Source organism: Epinephelus moara, chromosome 6, assembly GCF_006386435.1.
Source record: "Epinephelus moara isolate mb chromosome 6, YSFRI_EMoa_1.0, whole genome shotgun sequence".
Lineage (NCBI taxonomy): Eukaryota > Metazoa > Chordata > Actinopteri > Perciformes > Serranidae > Epinephelus > Epinephelus moara.
Window position 1 is genome coordinate 6595079 of NC_065511.1, and position 19220 is coordinate 6614298.

The 19220-nt window shown below is 42.1% G+C and overlaps 2 protein-coding genes across 9 annotated transcripts in view; one reads left to right on the plus strand and one right to left on the minus strand.

Annotated features, from left to right (window-relative positions):
- Positions 1 to 19220, plus strand: part of tsnare1 (T-SNARE Domain Containing 1) — a 1274638-nt gene that overhangs the window by 10560 nt on the left and 1244858 nt on the right. The window lies entirely within an intron of this gene.
- Positions 3042 to 19220, minus strand: part of cep162 (centrosomal protein 162) — a 40123-nt gene continuing 23944 nt past the window's right edge. For all 8 annotated transcript variants that reach the window (XM_050047702.1, XM_050047700.1, XM_050047701.1 and 5 more), the window contains 15 exons: positions 17183 to 17317; positions 14705 to 14836; positions 11489 to 11601; positions 11180 to 11279; positions 10543 to 10669; positions 10226 to 10389; positions 8629 to 8733; positions 8299 to 8535; positions 6743 to 6937; positions 6192 to 6510; positions 5553 to 5685; positions 5328 to 5469; positions 5147 to 5245; positions 4460 to 4594; positions 3042 to 3611 (listed from right to left, as the gene is read on the minus strand). In XM_050047702.1, the coding sequence (XP_049903659.1) occupies positions 3399 to 3611; positions 4460 to 4594; positions 5147 to 5245; positions 5328 to 5469; positions 5553 to 5685; positions 6192 to 6510; positions 6743 to 6937; positions 8299 to 8535; positions 8629 to 8733; positions 10226 to 10389; positions 10543 to 10669; positions 11180 to 11279; positions 11489 to 11601; positions 14705 to 14836; positions 17183 to 17317 (2349 nt within the window). In that variant the 3' untranslated portion in view covers positions 3042 to 3398. The remainder of the gene's footprint in view (positions 3612 to 4459; positions 4595 to 5146; positions 5246 to 5327; positions 5470 to 5552; positions 5686 to 6191; positions 6511 to 6742; positions 6938 to 8298; positions 8536 to 8628; positions 8734 to 10225; positions 10390 to 10542; positions 10670 to 11179; positions 11280 to 11488; positions 11602 to 14704; positions 14837 to 17182; positions 17318 to 19220) is intronic.

The following is a 19220-nucleotide window of genomic DNA, read 5'->3' on the forward strand; positions in this document are numbered from 1 at the left end:
TTTAGTCAATGAAATGTAAACACAACAGTACATATTTGACCACTTATTTTTTGACATTTTAGGGGAAGCTGAGCTTCCCTTGCAGTCTTAGAGCAATCGCCACTGTTTCTGGAGTAAATCTACGGAAGCCCTAAACGGTCATACATACATACATTTTATTTCCTCCGTTTTCTCGTGATAACGAGATAATTTTCACACATCCTTGCCGAGAAGTTAATAACCCAGTTCAATCTGGATCACCAGCTCACCAGGTGGATTACTGACTTTTTAACCAAGTGGTCACAGAGGGTGCTTGTTAATGGCTCCTATTCTGACATCCTACACACCTCCACCGGCTCCCCGCAGAGCTCTGTCCTATCACCTCTGCTTTACATCCTCTACACCAGGGGCGTTGCTAGGAGTTGAAAACATCCAGGGCTTTAGCCCTGAAGTGGTGAAGTGTTTTTTACCTGGGGGTCCGGGGATTTCTCCCCCGAAAAAATTTTGAATAATTCCCTTTTAAACACGTGATTTTAACATATTTTGACAAAGAATTTTGTCAAAGAATGAGCACTCATCTTCTATTGGGCTGCCCAAATTGTTGGTTAAAAACCCGAAAGTCCCCCAATTGGAGGACTTTGAGAGCGACTTTGCAAACACAGAGTGAAACAAAGCACTAATCACGAGAAATATAGTGATGTTGCACATCAAATTCAACAGCAGAACATGGGCTACAAGGTTGTATAAACCCTTTTTACATGCCCCAAACACAGCTCAAACAACAACTAAATAAACAAGAACAAATCAAACACCATACAGCACCGATATGCCGACCCACGCGGCGTATTTCGGGCTCTACCTCAACGCCACGTTATGCAAAACACACGCTGTTCATCTCAAATAAAAACAGAGACTCTGCTGTTTCCACACATATCCGCCAAAGCACTCTACACCAAATAGAGGCCAAAGAACAACAACAACAGAAATCGTTTTGCTGAGCCATAGTTGTAATATTTCTCTTACCATTGTTGTTTTGCCGTGAAACGGTAATTCTGCCGGTAAACATTCCTGGTAGATGGACATGTTGTGTTGTGTTCAAATGAATCCGGGCGAACATGACAGGCTTTAGGTTCTGGCCCCACAACGGCGTTCTGCTGACTCTGATTGGCTTACAGTGCTGTCAATCTCGTTTTGGTGGTTATAGCCTTATTCCATTGGCTCTAACGAATCAAACGAGGTGTCAATCACTAAAATTGACCAATCCGTTGCGGAGATAGAGCCTCCAATGCACAGAAGAGAAAATCTGCTTCACATTTAGATGGTGTGTGTGTGGTCAGTTTGGAGTGGGAAATACATGACAACAACTAAACGGACAGTTGTATGTGTACAAGATTAAAACGTGGCGACTCTGTGCTGGCCACCAGTATGCACAATAAATACACTTGTAATACAGAGTAGCCTGCCGCCTCTCCAGATTCAGGCTAACATTAGAACCTAGAAGGGGTGGGGCCCCTACTAAGGGGGTTTCAGAGCTGCGGAGGTGCCCTTGCACTGGGAGGTTTAAGATGGTTGTCATTGCAAATGTGCCTAATATGAGTGTCCGTCGGATACCAAGCAATTGCCTGGTTTGCCTGTCTTGTCTGGGCGCCCCTGAACCTAATAGGTGTGAATCACTGAAAATACGTTTGGGGCTGGAGTCAAAACAGCCGGGGCTGAAGCCTGTTAGAGCTCTTGGTGACGCCACTGCTCTACACTGATGACTGCACGTCCACACAACCAAATTGTCACCTGGTTAAATTCGCTGACGACACAGTCCTGCTCTCTCTGCCCCCAACCTACACCACAACTCTGTTTTTCAGGACTTTATCACCTGGTGTGAGGGCGCCTGTCTCCAGCTGAACTCAACCAAGACTAAAGAGGTGATTGTGACACTCTCCAGCAAGCAGAGACAACTGGCAGAGGCCGTCATTACCACCATCCAGGAGGAGCCCGTGGAGGTGGTGGGGGAGTACAGGTATTTGGGCACAATTTTCGACGGCCTTCTGAGGTTTTCCTCTGCGTTTATGGGTGGGGCTTAGACATAGGTCAATTCCGCAAAGGCTGCATGTGTGCTCGCTTCCCTCTCCTCTGAAGGCCTCCTCTCTCCTCCAAGCGCATGTAATGAATTGAGACGTCCTACAAGATGGCGAGTCTTGATTGAGGATAGAGGACAGAGGAGTCAAGGAGGGATATTGGGATGAACCCCAGGAATTGTGTACAGACCCTTGCAACATGGGGTTGTGCATTATCATGCTGCAACACAAGGTCATGGTGGTTAATGAACGGCATGACAGTGACTCTCAGGATCTCATCCCAGTATCTGTGTGCATTCAAACTGCCATCAATAAAATGCACCTGTGTTCACTGTCTGTAGCTTATGCCAGCCCATACCATAACCCCACCGCCACCATGGAGCACCGTGTTTACAATGTTGGCATTAGCAATGTCAGTAGTGGCTGATTTCACAAGATCTTGCAGATGAAGACAGTGGATGTGGAGGTCCTGAGCTAGTGTGATTACAACAGCTCTGGTGGACATTCCTATGGTCAGCATGCCAACGTCTCGCTCCCTCAAAACTTGTGACATCTGTGGCATTGTGTTGTGTGATCAAACTGCAAGTTTTAGTGTGGCCTTTTATTGCAACCATCCCAAGGCACACCTGTGCTGATGCTGTTTAATCAGCATCTTATTATGCCACACCTGTGAGGTGGATGGATTATCTTGGAAAAGGAGAAGTGCTCAGTAACACAGATTTGCAACCTAAATGTGAGAGTAATGTATCTATTGAGTGCATAAAAAGTCTTAGATCTCAAACTTACCCCTGTGAAAATTGAAGGCAAAAACAGAAGTGCTGCATTTGATTTTTTGTTCAGTGTAAATTCTGTGAATGAATTGCATGAGATTCCTCAAAACGCTGACTCTGTCTGGACTGAGATTCCAGTGCAGAATTCATAAAGGGAGTATCTGAGTAAAATTTATGACAGTTTAGACTTGATTTTTTCATTTTTTTTTATTTTCACGACATCTTAAATAAGTTACGAAATTTTAAATAAATGAAAAATAGAAACTAGCTACAAAATATACACACAATTATAAGACACAGGTACAGCATGTGTAGAGAGACATTTTGTGTTTTGGCTTCAGCAACAAAAAGTGAATATATTAAACCTTTATTTCTGTGTGTATGTGTTAATAAGTTTAGCTGATGAAAGCAGCTGTGTATCTCTGATATGTGGCATACTGACAATTATTCTACTGGCTGTGGAAGGAAAGCTCAGCTGAGACATCGATTGTAGCTTACGATGTCTATCTTTGGCTTCAACACACAATTATCAGCATGAGCTTTCACAAACAGGCGTTAGTCAAACCTCATGTGTGTATTAAGTCCTTTGGGTGAGGGGGGCTGTTATGGAGGGGTCAGGAGTGGGGAGGACTACACCCTGTCTCTGGAGATGTCTCAGGATGTCCAAGATGGAGTCCAGCTCCTGACGGAAAGCCTCCAACTCTCTGCTCTTGTCCTGAGCCAGACGCTTCCAGGTCTCCACTTCTGACTCCTGATCAGCCTCCAACGTCTGCCACGATCCGCCAATCACCTGCAGAGAGGGACGGACAGTTACTGAGGTCAGCCAGTATCTTTGTTCAGTAAGGTTAAGGTGAAGATCACGAGCCACCTAACAATACACTGTATATCTCTGATACTGTTCACTGCATCTGTCATCTACATCACCACTGATTCATCAAAATATTGGTCAGACCTTTCCCAATACGAGATCTTTATTGGATCTTTTGTTTCCACTGTGCTCCGCCCTCTAAACCAAGTTCCTGAACCTAAATTTAAACTCTGCTAAGGATGAGGTACTAAATCCAAGTCTAGGCATTTTTAGATGGACACAACAGCTGGATTCCAATTAATAACACAGGACAGTAGTGGGGCAGTGCCACCAAATGTTTCATTACTAGATTTTATATTGTCTTAATGAAACAAAGACAAGTTTAGGAATGATTTTCTACCCCCATTTTAGCACCATCATGTCCTCATCTTCTAATTCGGGACAGAATCAGCCTGATGATGATAATTGATGGAATAAAGCAGAGAGAGCGGTGACTGACCTGTCGTGTAGGATGCATCCACCTCTGGCTCTATTGGTCTAAAGTCAGTCTACTTTATTTTTCTTCAATTTTGCCAAACTCCTACTCTGGGTGGAGCTTCTATTAATTCAGCTGATTCTTTAGAGTCACTACAGCTCCTGGTTACAGGTCCCTAAGTTTCTATATCAGAGAGGCCTCTGTGGAACTCAAGAGAACTCTGAAGTGACCCCAAAACCACCTCAAATATGACTTTTCACAAAGAAGCAAACAATAACAGGGTTACACAGTGAAGGTCAGGGGCCCGGGGCCATTAAAGCATTATAGAAACAGTAAATTGTGCCATCATTTGTACCTGCTGCAGCTCCTTCTCTCTGTGTTGGTGTCTGAGCTCCATGTTGAAGATCTTCCTCTCCAGACTACACAGGAGTTTCACCTCTGGGCTCTGAGCTTCTTTAGCTTCCTTCAGCTCCTTCAGCAGTTGGGTTAGCTGGACACAAAGCAGCGACTTCATATTAAAATGATAAGAAAAATACTTAAAATCATTTACTTTCTATATTCTTTAAAATGAGATGTGATCACCCAGGACAGAAACAGATTCATCTTAAAATATGACTACTGATGGAGGGGAGCTCTCTGGTAAAGGACTGGAAAACTGCTGTCATGCCCTCTGCTTCTGTCTTCTATCTCTCCTCACCTGGAGCCTCTTGCCCCTTGTGCATTCAAGAAATGCTGTATGACCTAAGTGGGTCTAAATACTGTGTCAATAAGTACTTTGACATGCACAGTTAAGTCGAGGTACGGTTATAGCTCGACTATTACTGTCCTCGTCCCTTTATACAAGCACAGGAGTCTTGTGGCAGGTAAGGAAGGGGTTTGGTCACTACTGGGGTGAAGGTGGGATGAAATTTTATTGCTTTTAAAAACAAAATGTATCACAAATAAAAATCCTGAGAACAAACAATGAGCAAAATAACCTTTTAAACTATAAAAAAAGTTTCTTGCATTAAAAAGACTAGGACAACCCCTACCTATCCCCTACCTGCTTCTGCAGAGCATCCTCTCGGGTCCTGGATATTGCCAGTGCCTCTTTAGCTCCCTGCAGCTCTTTCAGCTGGTCTTGCAAATGTTTCACGACAATCTGCAGGTAAATGTAAAGGTTAAACAGGATCGTTTGTAGCACTTCCTGTTGACATGAGACTGTTTGGTTGCTGAGCCAGTACCTCCTGAGTGTTGAGCTTATTGGCCAGTTCAGCAACCGTTGAGGATGAATGTTCCAGGGCATGGGTGGCACGCAGCTGGTCTAACACCCTGAGGTGCTCTGCTTTCATGGAGGACAGCTGCTCTGCAGAGCGCTCCTTTAGCCTAACAGAGCACATTACACTCAGCTGTTTGATGACATTAATGCTCTGCAGAAAATGTCGGTCCACATGTGTCCACACTGATACCTGCACAGCTCCTCCCTGGCTTGTTGAGCATCAGCCTTTAATGCGTCCCTCTCCTGCTCACTGTGCAGCTCCAGCAGCTCCAGGCGCTGCTTCAGAGCCTCGTTCTCCTGCTGAACCTCTGAGATATGACTGCCTGTCAAACATTTTAAGCAGGATTAGTGTATTATTTTTGTTTTGTTTTTTCATTTTAGAGTGAAAAAATAAACATTTTGGGTGAAAAAAATAAAGGAGCACAACGCAAAAGTTTGGGCACCCCAAAACATTTGAGCTCTCAGGCAACCTTTACATTGTCTCAGACCCTGATTAGCTTGTTAGGACTATTACTACTCCTGGAAATTACAGGAATTTCTGGGGTGGTGTTTGCAGGGGTGACTGTTGCTGACTGGTCAAACACACAGAGTGCTGCTGCTTCAACTTGTTCACCGCTCACAGGCGTCACTGGCCAGTATCACAGCCTCTCACAACCAGGGTGGTGGTACTCGAGTCTGGTCTTGAGGCCTTTCTTTAATATGATCTTGGTCCAAAACAGCTGAAGCAGCTTTGCTCCCTCAGCTGTTTTGGATATCAGGGCATATACAACATATTCTCATATTCATCAAGGCGTGCAGAGGAAAGTCAGCCAGAACAAAAGGTCCAGACCTGTAAAGACAGTGGGCTGGTAGGTCTTCTCATACTGAGCAGCTGGAAATGTTTCTTCCTTTCCGTGTGTCTCTCCTGCAGTAGCAGAGCAGAGTGTTTTGGCGGGGCCTGGCTGTCGTTTGGTCTCTGTAGAACGGGTATCTGGTCGTGGGCTGGGAACAGACAGCATGTTCCTCCTCTCCTTCTGCAGTCTCTCCACAGTGCGGGACAGCTCCTGAATGGTCCGTGTCTTGGAGGCAAGGTCTTGGTTCAGCCGCTCTATCCGGGCACCAAACGCTGCCTCTGCCTGACGCTGATGTCGGCCTGGACTTGGTTGAGCCTGTAAAGTACAATAAGTTTCATTTTCTGTCCTTGGTTTTGCCTTATCACAGACTGACCAAAATTTTGCATTGTCCAATGTGTCAAAAGCAAAGAATCTCACATTTCTGTGAGTTGTGTATAGTTACTGCACCTTTTACTGACACATCTCCACACACCAGCCCGTGTTAGTATGCTACAGCTAACAGTGAGGCTAAAGCTAAGTTAATGACTTGGGGAGCTCCTATGCTGACCTTGTGTTTGAGCTGCTGCTGGAGAGACTCAATCTGGTCCTGGAGCGAATTTTCTTTCTCTTGATGGCTTTCCTTCACATGCTGCAGCTCTTCCTCCAGTGTTTGAACCTGTGATGTCCATGGCTCATTCCCAACTCCACAGTTTGCTGCTTGTAGCTGCTGCTCCAGCTCTGAGATCTGCTGCTCATAGCGAAGCTAAACAGAGCACACAGACACACACATTGAAATTTCACATTTTCTGTTTTAAGCATTTCTGTTTGTACATCTTCATGAATCCATTTCTAAAGCAAATAGTTTTCAATTACAATTTTGGTGCAGTTAATCACAATGTTCTTGTTGTGCATCAATCTTTTTTTCAATGGCAGATTTATATACAAGACAGACTGGCATACAATCTTTTATTATTGTGATGTAAATTTCAAGGAAACAATTTCCCAACAGTTTGACCCAAATCAGAAGAATTTTTTTTTCTCATTTACCTCTAGTGAGTGTTTTTAAAAAATATTTTTTGATCTTGCTTTGCGTTCACTTGCATTTCTTCAACAAATTAAGGTTTGAAAGTCATTTGCTGATTTTTTGCTGTCATAAGATAGAACTCAAATAATAGTTCAAGTTTAATACTGAAGCAAAGCAGCAAACAGCTCTGTGAATCTTGGGTCTTGTTTATTTGCTCAGCTTTTTTAATAAGTTAGAAAAGTTTGATATTGTTGACAGATAACACATTAATACTGTTTATGTCTTGGTTTTATAGAGTTTTGTTGGCTGTATTTTCATCACACTGCTGAAAGAGACATTTTGGTCTCTATTCCTACTCACAAATGTAAGAATAAATGCAATCCATAAGATTTCTTTTTGACAAAAAGTCCTCTTAAATGTATCGGAATACTCTATTTTCTGAGGTAATATGTTGATTATATAATTCAGAATAGAGTTGTTTAACTATTTGCAACATCTGATAGAATCCACCACTTTTTTTGCATTCCTCAGGCAAACAAACAAGAATAAAGCTGGCATTTATTTCATGTGCAGTCAGTGTCCATGCATCTTATTCATTTATTTATTCATGAATTCATTTAACAGGGACAATGAAGATAAACACCGCTATATTTGGGGAGAAGTAAGGCATCAGATGTAATGTAGGGCGTCTCGCTGAAGCTGATTTGCAGCCCTTTCACTGTCTTCATTGTTTATTATTACATGTTTTCTCTGATATACTTCATTAAACAGCAGCAGACTCTTCTCTCTTCTCCATATGGTGATATTTGTTTCTGTAATAGCTAATTTACTATGATTTAACTGGATTGTATTGTATATGTATATATCAATTTCACGTTAATTGCCACTGGTTCTATCAAACTTGCAATAACTGTTTTTTAGGCTAATTAGGGCAAATATAATTCTTATATTTTAGCAAAATGACAGCCCTGGTTATGAAATTGTAACTCAGTGATAATATATTTTCATTGAACATAGGTTACATGTTTACAGTGTAAAAAGCACAGTTAATAATGTTAATATATTAATCTGAAAATGTCATTTGGTTTCTTTAGTTGTACCTTGATCCTGTGGAACTGTTGCTCCATGGCTCGTAGGCTGCGCTTGGCCTCCTCATCGTGACCCTCCAGCTCAGCCTCCAGACGCTGAATCCTGCGCTCCAGCAGGGTGTTGATCCTGCTGGGTGGGGCCGTTTTGGCAGACACATCTTCTTGACTGTCAGCCGTGGCTGCAGCGTAGATCAGAGCAGGCAGGGAGTTTGGGTTTCTTCGTCTTAGTATCTGCTCCAGCTCTTTCACCTGGTAAAGAGACAAAGACTCTTAATCATGAAGAGACATAAACTGGATGGGATAAGTTTGATTAATTAGTTAGGTTTTTTTGGGGTGAGAAACCTGTCGCTCCAGGTCCTGCATCCTCTTAGTGTCTGATGTTTTCTCTTTGGCTTTTCTCTGCTGCTCAGTGCTTCGTCTGCCCACATCCATTTTCAGTTTTTCTACCTGAATTGGAGAAGATTTGTTAATTCATACAAAGAAAGAGACACTTCACTGGTAAAATGTAACTGGCTTTCAACACACTTTCCTCCTCACATCAAAGCTGCAAACCCTTAACTATCCAGCAGTGTTAGAGTTTAAAGACTTAGCTCCAGTCTGGAGCCTTCTCTGGAACAATTTTGTCTTTTTGGACAGAATTTTTGTAATTTTACCAAATAGACAAAAAACACCAAAACTCTGTGATACTGCCTTGTACTCCACGCCCCCAAAATACGAGGCAATACAACACTCACTCCAATCTGGCTCACATCCACCTATCAACACATATCAAAACAAAGATCAGCTCTCAGCAGTGTGGAGAGTTCTGTCTAATTCTTTCTGACCACCACAGAGGAAACTAGAAACTATCTTGTGATGAGTTCACTCCAGCCAAAGTGGGGGGACCAACAGTCCCTTCTCAACTTCCTGCCCCCCTACTTCCAGTCCCCTTGCTAGGACCATACCCATCTTCAAACTCAGCCTTTATTAACATTGCTGCTGGTTTTGCTTTCACCTTGTGCGTCTGTGTATGTCATCATGTCAAAATGCGGTCCAGGCGACAACAATTGTAACTACAACTATCACAGAAGCTATTTAAAGTGTTTTGACAGGTGTAGGTCTCTCTGTCTGTGAACATATTTTTGTTAACACAATAGCTTTGGAACTGTATAAGATGCAGTCATGAAACTTTACAGGTGTGTAGTTGAGATAAAAATAAAGTCCAAGTTCAGAGATTGGTGTGGTCCGAGCAAGGACACTGGAAGTAGCAGGAATGATTCCCTCAGATCCACTTTGTTTGAATCAATACAACAGCATCCAATCAAGTTGCAGGAGCGAGCCATGAAGAACTTGCATCATGTTACTCAGTAACTCAGCCGCAGTTGCAAAAAATGATATCACAGATAAATCTGTCACCATGCAAAAACTATGTGGTGGTCAGGCCAAAAATTACAGCTGAAGATGCAACTTCAAAAAAATGTGTTTGATAAATAAGCACAAATTTTAAAGGGCATTGATGATTTTTGTAAATTTAACATATTATTTCTGTTGTTAAAATGTCATTATGTTTAGTGAGGAGCGCATCATGACTTGTTTTGGAATTAAAACTCAAAGTTTAGTCCTGTCTTGACTTAGTATTTGATGTGGGGCTTGGACACAAGGATTTGAGACTTTCTTGAGACTTGAAAAACAATGACTTAGTCCCACCTCTGTTGGGCACACACTACTTGGGTGGCTTTTCAAGTAAATATTTTTACCCATTATTTAAGCTTAGATAAGATCCAGACGAGCACGATGATGGGTAAGCAGGCAGATCATTATTTATCATTATGAAGTCATCTTTTGAAGTTAATAAATGCTATGAATTAATGTGTTTCTGAAAGGTACAGAACATAAGATGAGAGGAGCTTTCAATACAATAATATATGTACTGTAAATAGTGATGGTAAAGGAGGCTCACCTGCTCGTTGAGTCGGCGTATCTCAGCTGTAGCAGCTTTCAATCTGCCAGCGTCTCTGTCCAGCAGCTCCTGGTTCTCAGCAAACCACTGCAGCTTCTTCTTCAGGGCCGTCACTTCCTCTCTGTGCTTATCCTCCAATACACGCTTCTCAAAACTCTTGTCACCTGGCACATTCAGGGTGGATAAATTATGTCAGAAAAAACAAGGATCACATGTACAGTATAAAACTTAGGAGCTTCCTCTAATTGTTTGATATCCGAGTTTTCAATGGTCCGTTTAAATTCCACCACTAGCACTGTTCTGAAGACAGTTTTTACCTGAGACAGACATGGCCTGAGCTTTAGCCAGGTCCCTCTCTTTTTTCATCAGCTGCAGGTCGACCTCCAGAGCCTGCTTCTCCTGCTTCAGTCTGTGAATGTCCTCAGACAGCTGGGCCTCATTGCTCTGCACACACAAACATATCTTTCAAGAAACTGTGGGGGCTGAAACAGAACTTCAGTCAGAACTTGGGAAACAGTGTTTGACTGATTGTAGTCTGAGTGGGCGGAAGTTTGCTGCATAGATCAGCCTCTCATTGGGCGGAACGAGCCACCCGCTGAAGTCCCGCCCTACCACCTCCGGTTGTGTAGCAGTTTTCAACCGTTTTCAACACGTCCTTTACTAACTTTTGCGGTGTTTGATCTTGCAGGGATGTAGCCATTTTTCTGCCATGGTTCGCGTCCTGTAGGCAATATTTTTGTGGGCGTGTTACACCAAAACCTGTTTCCCCCCGACAATATTTTTGCAAGCGCACCGTTGCTGTGGCACCGCCCAGAACGATTGTGATTGGTTGAAAGAAATACAAGCAGCCGGGGCGTTTTTTTCTCCAATCTTAAAGTGAGAGTCGGCCCAGCCAGACCTTTCTTTTCTTGAGAAAGGTCTGGTGAGCGAGACTAGACTGATTGTTATACTCACCTCAAATGTTTTTATCTGAGCTAACAAGTCTGTAATTCTTTGGGTGTGATCCATTAAGCAGACACTTCTTATGGGCCTTGAGGTTTTATTCAGCTGCTCCCTGGTGAAGATGGAAAAATGCCAGAGAATACAAATGTTTAATAACACATCTTTTTGAATAAATACATTTCAAAGGGTGATGATGTGAAGTTTCAGAAGCAGCAGCAACATTTATTTTGAATGGACATTCATATCTGGAAGACATTCACAGATAGAAATGGATTCAAAAATTGAACACAGCTCTGATAGACAAACCTTCACTGGACCCACCTTGTGAAAGCCAGCTCATTCAGCAGCCTCTGGTTTTCATTAAACATGGCCTCCTCGTTGGCTTTACTCTTAACCTGCTGAACTTTCATCTGCAAATACAGCTTCTCGTTCTCCTGGAAAAAAAAAGCCAAACATATACTACAGTTCAACAGCACTTAAATTCACAACACAGTGGGAAGAAAAAAACAAACAAAGCAAAGAGGAGGAAAAGGAAAGAAAACTATTAGTGATGATAATTTAAGTAATGAGTAAGTAATGATTTTTGGTGGCAGCCCCCTCATTCACTTTAAGAATTGATTAATTCAGACTACTGAGCTGGCACAACTTGGTGCACACACACAGTGCGTTGAAAAAAACCCCCCCAAAGTTTTGTCAAGCTAACAAGTTTTACCTCAGTGGAATGTGATATGATTTGCCAACTAGGGCTGCCACTAACGATTATTTTCATTGTCGACTAATCTGTCGATTATTTCTTCGATTAGTCGACTAATCATTTCATCGAAAAATGTGTTAAAATGTTGAAAAATGTCAGTCTGTCTCGCCCAAACCCCAAAATTACGTCATCTAATGTCTTGTTTCATACTCATGCCAAAGGGTTTTAGTTCACTGTCACGGGAGAGTGTGTAAAGCTGCCAATATCTGAACGTAGGAAGCTGCAGTAAGAGTATTTTGGGGTACTTTTATATGAAAAATGACTCAAACCGATTAGTCGACTACTAAAATAGTCACCGATTATTTTAATAGTCGATTAGTCATCGATTAGTCGACTAATCGTTGCAGCCCTATTGCCAACACACTGCTCTGGCCGGTCAGACTGTATCTGTGCAGATGCACATTCCAGGTTCACAACAAAGTACAGTAATTCTAGGCTGTGACTGAAATCCTTCCCTCGTTCACACATTCACTTCTCCCTATATAACACATACTTCATAGTTTACTCTACAGTGAGCAGCAAATGGATATTTTTAGTCTCTAATAAATTCATCATCATTTTGTATCTTCACTGACAGCTGTCAGCTTGTCGGCCTTACTGTAAGTTTTGCATCTTTAAAACGCAGAGCCTTGCATTATGGGATTTAATGGGACACATACCATGGACACTACTTAAAATTTGAGATGGAGGATAAATGATTGTCATTGTCAAAATCACTCAAACTAGACTTCCTGCATTGTATTTCATCTTACTGTACTAAGTGATCAGCTGATGACATTAAGCTTATTTAAAGTTTGTTGTGACAAAAACAGAATCATTTCTGAGACTGATCTCTCCTGAGAAACCCATGTCCTCACAGCCTCATGCTCTCAGGAGACAGCAGCTGTGCAACAGTGCTAATTCTGGGAGGAGCAACGGTTTCAGCTGTCATAAATCAAATTTTGATCACTATTATGTGACAAATTGAGGGTCCTCACCTCAGTGAGAATCAACTATGTAACCTGCATAATGAAGGATTTCTCATCTTAATAACAAAAGGTTATGTTTAGTATAGGGTCGCAGACATAAGACCCAGTATTAAATTAAGAGCTTATTATTTTTTACTCATTATTTCAAACCAGACATGGGGGAAAGTCACACATGTGCAAGTCACCAGCAAGTCTCAAGTCTTTACCTTCAAGTCCCAAGTTAGTTGTGGTGAGAATCAAGCAAGTCAAGTCAAGCCCCTGCTATAAGTCAAGCAAGTCAAGTCGAGTCATTGCTCAGGTCAAGCAAGTCACAAGTCAAATCATATGTCACATACAGCAAACATCTCCTCACGATCCGCTAGCTACTAGCGGTGCCCATGTCTCACAGTCTAGCACAAGCGCGCACACGTGAACGCTGAGAGGCAGTTAGAGCTGCAGGCTACAATGAGGCTAAAAACAGAGTTCAAATGACATTTTTCCAAACAATTTTTTATGTCGGGGCTTCAGGACACTTGGATCACTACGGACGAGCAGTATGGAGATATTTTGTGGTTTCAATTATGTGTTTTTGGACGTTTGAATCTGGGGCGCAGTAAGCCTCCATAAGGTGGAGTTTTGTTGCCAAGTTACCTCCACTCCCCTTGGATCTCCGCAAGTGTTGTGAGGACTCTAAAACTAGCTAGCTCCGTTGTGTTTGGTAACATTGTTGAATGTAAACAGAAGTGACGCCCAACTGTGCTTAGCGTGCCTTTAATACTGAATTAAAGCCAAGTCTTTTCGAGTCATCTGTCTCAAGTCAAAGTCAAGTCTCAAGTCATGAATACAAAGTCAAAGTCAAGTTGAGTCTTTTATCAATGTTAGTCAAGCAAGTCTCAAGTCATCATATTTGTGACTGTCCCCCCATCAGTTTCAAACAATAATGGGGCACCAGTGCAGAAATGAAATTTTTCATGCATGTAGGTATTATAAATTTGGTGTAACTTGATACATGAATTGGGCAGTGGAAGAGAAGATTGGGCTCCAGACAGAAAGTTACCTACCTACTTACCTGCTATTTACATTTACATAGAGGCTCCACGTTTTTTTAAGCAACATGAGTGTTTTGACAGTTTTTACCTGCTGTCTAAATGGCACACTTGTAAGCATCAATATGAGTATTCATTATGTCGTCATCATATTCTTGCATATATAATAATTATGTAACCTTACAAGGCTACCTAAGCTATTTTAATTGTACCACTTTACCGTCACTGTCAGACAACTACACATCATCAAAACTCCTACTTTGCAGCTGTTTGTCATACAGCAGTGACATCACACTCTCACCCAGGAGAAATCCCTCTCCTTGCTGAAAGCCAGGCTAGAAAGACTCATTCTCAGGTCCTATACTGAGGAAGGAGTGTTTTTACTCCTTGGTCAGGTCGACACCTGCAGTCATAACTTCATGCTTTCCCTCAGACCCTCCTACCAATAGGAGTTGGTGATGCAGAAACAAAGACATGATCTGTAGGCAATCTTCCATTGCCTACTGAGTTTGATAGAGTGTCCATCCAAACCAGAAGTTGCCACAGCTGGGAACACATTCTGAATCATGGGTGTGGTGAAAATCATTTTTTTGTCTGCATCCCAGCACCCTAACAAAGTAAGAATATTTCTCTGACCCCTAAAATTCTGTCATGTCAGTGAGCTTGGAATTATAGCGATATCCAAGAACAGATTTGATTAAATGAAGATCAAAGGGAAAACCACACAAATTAAGGACAGCTACGAACAGTAAAGACAATCATTAAGAGGTGAGTGTTCAGAGAAACAAACCTGCTGGTAACCTTTTATGAGCGTCTCCTGCTCTTTTATTTCCTTATCAATCTGTCGGAGCTTTTCCTCTGTGGCAGAGTCAGAGGCCTCGGCCCATCTCTTCTTCTGACTGGCTTCCTCTGCACTTCGCAGCTGAGGAGAGCAAATGAAACAGCCTATTAAATACTTAATGATGTATTAATGGCTACTTTCACATGCACAAATTATTTTGGTATTTGGCCTTATTCTGAAAAAGACATTATTCCTACTAAGTTGTTTACATGGCTAGAGAGAATACATATTCCACTATTATTTCCTTTTACATGCAGCCCTGCGTACACTGATTAAGCCCTAACATGTCCTTTATCATGTCAAAATATAGAGAAGTGGAGTGGCTTGTCATTTTGCTTCTTTACATCAAGATGTGATTTTTTTTTTTTTTTTTTTTTTTCTTCAAAGTGTCCTACTGGTGGTGGACTTGTTGGACTGTGTGAACACAGCCTCCTTCCTTCATTCCTTCAACCACCTTCCTGGAAACATTGGTGTTGCGATATTTGTGCATTTCCAGTTAATATCCAAGTCTTTTGTAATGTTTAAAAGCCTTGCAAACTGTTTGTGAGTTGGTTTGTGAATGTATCCATGACAATGCACAGATCCAGCCATAAACAGGCAGGAGGCCATGTATCGCAAACTGCTGTAAAACCCCATCTGAGACACATATTCTGAATGCACTGTATACATGTCCAAAGAATGCTCCTTTAACCTGAATAATACTGGCATGTCCCACATTTCTTAATCAGCAAATGCTACATTTGGAAAAAGGCCTAATTCGGAATATCTAAACAAAATATGTTGTTTGCATGACCAGTATCAAATTCAGAATATTATCATATTCAGAACAATAGTGGACTATTAGTGTGCATGTAAACATACCCATTGTTGCTAATACAGATAGCCTGATCTTTTTGCATCTAATTCCTTCAATACTGACCATCTGCAGATCTGAAACAACATATTTGTCTACACACAGTACAGCAACACAGTACACACGATAAGCCTACATTAAAACCATGAGGGAAGTTTGTTTGACAACTAAAGAAAGCTGTCCTTAATTCTTGCTTCTATTTTGTCCTGCAGTGTTTGCTATGATTTCCACAGAATAAGGGATGTTGTTTGGAACTGTGACAGGAAAGTTTGGACAGTATTTGGACACACTTTCGTCATCTGCACTGTGAACAAAACACTGTTCACCTGCAGTGTCTAAGCAACAGCAGCTTTTCATGGGCGAGGCATGCTGCACAAAGCTGAAAATAGACATAAAGAGACCATTTCTAAACTCAGAAAAGCTCTGCTCCAATCACTCGCTGACTCACTCTGATATAATTTATCTTAACAACTGGTGGTTATGTTGTACAACCAATATTACTAATATACTGGCAGGGCATTAATTATAACTTTGAGTTGTTTTTCTTGTTTCTCAACCTTTAAGTTCTACAATTTTATATACTTGATGGACAGTTCTGTAATGGATTTACATAATCGAGTGGAAGGCCAGGAGGTGTTTTGTACACGATCCCATCCACACTAATATGTTCACACAAAACCTGGCCTTGAGTCTAATTCTAAACTTACACACTGAACAACAAAAAATTTAAACGCAACATTTTTGGTTTTGCTCCCATATTTCACAGGTTTAAGAGCTAAGACTTTTTTACGCACTCAAAAGATATATTTCTCAAGAAGTCTGGTCGCAAATTTGTAAGCCAGGATTCACCTGTGAAGAGAACACTTTTCCAAAGAGTTAGATGGCAATGATGGTGAGCAGTTACTCACTCAAGTCAATAAGGATGACGAATTGTTGTCAAGTCAAGACCCTGGTGAGGAGGACGTGCATGCAGTGAGCTTCCCTGAGATGTTTTCTGCAGAAATTTGTCGGTTGTGTAAACTAATTGTTGCATCAGCTGTTCGGGTGGCTTGTCTCAGACCATTTTGCAGGTGAATAAGCTGCATATAGAAGTCCTGAGCTGGTGTGGTTACACGTTGTCTGTGGATGTAAGGTGGCTGGTTGGATGTACTGCCAAATTCAGGGAAATAACATTGGAAACGGCTTATGGTAGTGAAATAAACATTCAGTTCATGGGCAACAGCTCTGGTATTTACATTCCTGTGGTCAGTGTGTCAATGGCACGCTCCCTCAAAACTTGCGACATCTGTGGCATTGTGTTGTGTGATCAAACTGCATATTTTAAAGTGTGGTGTTGTGTTTAAATTTTGTTCGGCATGCATTTCTTGCTCTTCTTGAGCTCACCCTTCATTGTGCTTTTATTCATAAAACAGGAAGCAGTCAAAAGCAAAGGCAAATAAGAGTCTACAGCCTACTGCCCCCACTCTCAATCACCCATGTGAATGGAAGTAGTACATGCATGCAACAATAGCTAAAAGGCTGGGAAAAAAATGTTTTCTTTCAAAAGCTTCTGTGTTGTGAGTGTGTTTGTGCACCTTGCTTTGCAGCAGGTAGTTCTGCTGCCTGAGTGAGTTGAGCTCCTCTGCACCTTCTTTCATTATCTGCAGCTCCCGCTCTCTCTGAGCTAGCTGGACTCTCAGCTCCTCCACCAGAGAACTCTCCTCCTCCCTCTGCAAGTCAGAAACAACACTGACATCAAATGCATCATGAATCAAACCTAACATAATGGAGTTTGTAAGGACAAATGGTGATAGAAGAAAAGCATTTATACTCTGTTAACATGTACAGAGGATCACACTTTCCAACTCACATTTCAACTGTTCGGGTGCCCAAACATCCAGTAGGATTATTTAGCACAGCAACACTGACACATCCCTCACTGGAATCCCATCTGCAAACACAGATACCTGATCCTTTCTATAAAGCTTCTCCAGGGTTTCCCAAACATTCATTCATTTGTAGCAGCCCACCACAATAACAACATTTACTGCCACAAATTAATCTTTGAAGCTGGACCATTGCTTAATTCATTGGAATATATAAATTATATACCACTCAGTTATTTATTGCACCAGGCTCTAGAGGTGTAGAGCATACTCTGGGCACAGACGGAGCAACAGAACACCAGGCACAGTGAAAGTCGACCTGATCTGATCAGCTCTGACCGGATCTACTGATCAATCATCCACCCTAAGACTCGAACTCCACAAACTGATGCTGAGGGGGGAAAAAAAACGCTTGAAGAGTTTCGCCTGTGCTGTTCACGGACCCGCATGAACCTCAGAAGTTAGAGAAAGGACACAATGATACAAGGACACACACACACACACACACACACACACACACACACACACACACACAAATGAAGTTTATTATTTCTTGCTGCTGGGGTGAAGCAAAAAGACGTGCTTGTTTTGAATCAGTGACGTGTGGTGCTGTGTCAGTGAATAAAGGTATGGGACCCTGATGCAGATGTCATGACTGTCAGCCACTCAGGGCTGGTTGTGAATCAAGACAAATTCATTCCATAATACCTCACCCCACCAGCTTTGCAAACTCAGTTTGACATCCATATCCACTGAGCTGCTGAGAGCCCTTCCCTTTTCATGAGCCTGCACATCCCCCCTTCACTGGAGGATGTCCAACAACTGCTGGGCAGGTGAAAACCTGGTAAGGCCCCAGGACCAGATGGCATCAAACCTACGGTGCTGAAGCTCTGTGGCACAGAACTCTCTCCCATCCTCCACTCCAACAACTACTGACCGGTCACACTCACTTTAATTGTCATAAAACGCCTGGAGAAAAAAAAGAAAGAAAAACTGATTCTGACCCCTGCAAGACCCCCACCAGTGTGCCTGTAGGGCTAAACAAGGGACAAAGGATAATGTGCCATGTCTCCACCACTCTCTCCTCCAACATCTGGAATCACCAGGCAACTTTTCTTAAATTTCTTTTCACTGACTGCAGCTCTGCCTTCAACACAATTCAGCTCCACAAGACTATCAAGAAACGTCACCATCTCAGTCCTCGTCCGCTGGGTTCATAATTTCCTCAGGATCAGACCACAGTCTGTTAGAATAGGCACAGTAACATCTATAACCATCATTACCAACACCGGAGTCCCCCAGGGCTATGTCCTTAGTCGTCTTCATCCTGTAACCTATCTCCAACAAAACTAATTTAGCAGAATCACATACACTGCCCCCAAAGTCATCTGCCTACCTGCACCCAATCTCTCAGACATGAACGACGGAGACATCACTCACAATAACAAATGGCACAGATCACTCCTTCAATCAACACTTCACATTACTGCCATCTGGTTGGAGATATGGGAATTTAAGCAGGAGTTTTGTCCTTTCTATCAAAGCAGTCCTGAACAAACTGCCTCACTGACACTATTGTGAGCTGGGACACTGGAAGAAGGATGGATGTATTCATGAAGATGTTATGCATTGACAACAAATCTCCCCCTGGGACAATAAAATCTTAGTCTAATGAGCTAATCGAAGGTGCTGAGTTAGCTTTATATCATGTACTGTGTTACATGTAAACACCAAAAAGTCATCTGGA